The sequence below is a fragment of the Atta cephalotes genome (genome assembly GCF_000143395.1).
Source record: "Atta cephalotes unplaced genomic scaffold scaffold00071, whole genome shotgun sequence".
NCBI lineage: Eukaryota > Metazoa > Arthropoda > Insecta > Hymenoptera > Formicidae > Atta > Atta cephalotes.
In genome coordinates, this window is record NW_012130135.1 from 380,448 (window position 1) to 382,012 (window position 1,565).

Genomic DNA, 1,565 nt, shown 5'->3' on the forward strand with positions numbered 1-1,565 from the left:
GTTATACTTCAACCATGCCTTATACTCGCTTAGACTCACACATTCCATGACCAGATGATGCGCTCTCACGAACACCATGTTGAATTTCCCATCTAGATATCTTCTCTTCTTCGTTCTTTAATGGTCCATTTACGCGAGTCAAGTCGAGTCCGTAAGGTAGCGCATTAGATGCACATGTGGGTTCGTTCGCTGCGGTATTTTACGGGGCTTTTCTTGCGTAAGTCGTTTGTATAGCGCTTTTTCGTTCTAGTTTGACCTGCTAATTGAGTTGGCGCGAGTCTGTGTTCATTTTTGTGCTCTTCTCTATCGTGTTTTTCCGTAAATTACATTCTCTCGGTCCCGTATCGGGGGCACCGGCCTTCGGGATAGGAGGAGGAAGCCGCCATTAGATTTATAATATCACATAATCTCTCTCTCTCTCTCAAGCGTAAGGCTCTCCCCCCTCAATGGAATCGAGTTCTCTGCTTTCTCCTTCTTCCTCATTATCTTCCAATTCTGATCCTAGTATGCCTTTGATGAACGCCTCTTCGGACAAGAATATCAACCGAATGCTCACTAATTTGATGGCGGAAGCCGCCGGCAATAATGGCGACGGCAGTGGCGCTTCTCCCCTACCAGCCTTTATCGTCGTTGACGACACAACCATCAATTCGCCGCTTCCTATGGACATTGATGATGAGAGATCTAGTCGCAGGTGTAGCGCTGAAATAACAAGTGAGGAGATGAGATCGAAGATCTTGGCTGTTAATCCACCTCACTCTGAATCTTGGGTGAATCGGTATCGGCGCTAAAACGAGGAATGTCTCGATTAATAAATATTCTAAAAATGACATTCTCCTCTTTGTCATATATGTATACTCGGACAAGTCGCCGATAATCTATATATTTTTTTGTACTTTCTCGAGTTGTTTTTAAATCTATAGAGTGATATTCTTTTCATTAAGAGGCTTGGCGCCGATAAAGCCATAATAAAGATCAAGACTGCAGACGCAGTTAATCGTTTAATCTCTAATCCTTTGATAAGAATGGCTTTCGAGCTTTCATTTCATCCTTTAAAGTCCTCTGCACCAGAATTATCAAGGGTATTAGTCAGTCTATCTCGCTGGACTGTCTCAGAGAAAATCTAATCTCAATGATCAAAGTATTTCACATACAATACTTAAACAAACGCATAACAATCAACGGTAAGGCTACTTACGCGTCCTCCTCGCGAACAGTCTGTATAAAATTCGCAGGACATTCACTCCCAAAGAAGATGATTTTATTTAATGCTTTATACAAAGTCGATTCATATATTCCAAAAACCAGGATTTGTTACGTTTGTTACAGAATTGGCCATATCGGTCGCGACTAAAAGCACCAAACCAAGATGCCTCTTCTGTGGACTCACTAGAGAAGAAGATCTCTTGCTCAATTAATCAGGCGCATGCCAAATATATCAATTGCGAGGCGACGAATGTATTGCATCTCACAACCTCGCATACATGCCCTATCATATTATTAAGCATAAGACTATCCTCGGCCTGGCCGCGCAAAAAAATATTCCTCTTGTGGAAACTAGTTGC

At 42.3% G+C, this 1,565-nt stretch overlaps 1 protein-coding gene across 1 annotated transcript; it reads right to left on the reverse strand.

The window, feature by feature from the left end:
- Nucleotides 1-421: 421 nt before the first annotated feature.
- On the reverse strand, nt 422-646 carry LOC105624057. Its single transcript, XM_012205418.1, has one exon. It carries the CDS (start codon nt 644-646, stop codon nt 422-424), a length of 225 nt encoding a protein of 74 aa, XP_012060808.1.
- Between the last annotated feature and the right edge of the window lie 919 nt (nt 647-1,565).

Coding starts and splice junctions, on each gene's coding strand:
- LOC105624057 (XM_012205418.1), bottom strand. CDS start 646: ATGGTTGTGTCGTCAACGACGATAAAGGCTGGTAGGGGAGAAGCGCCA.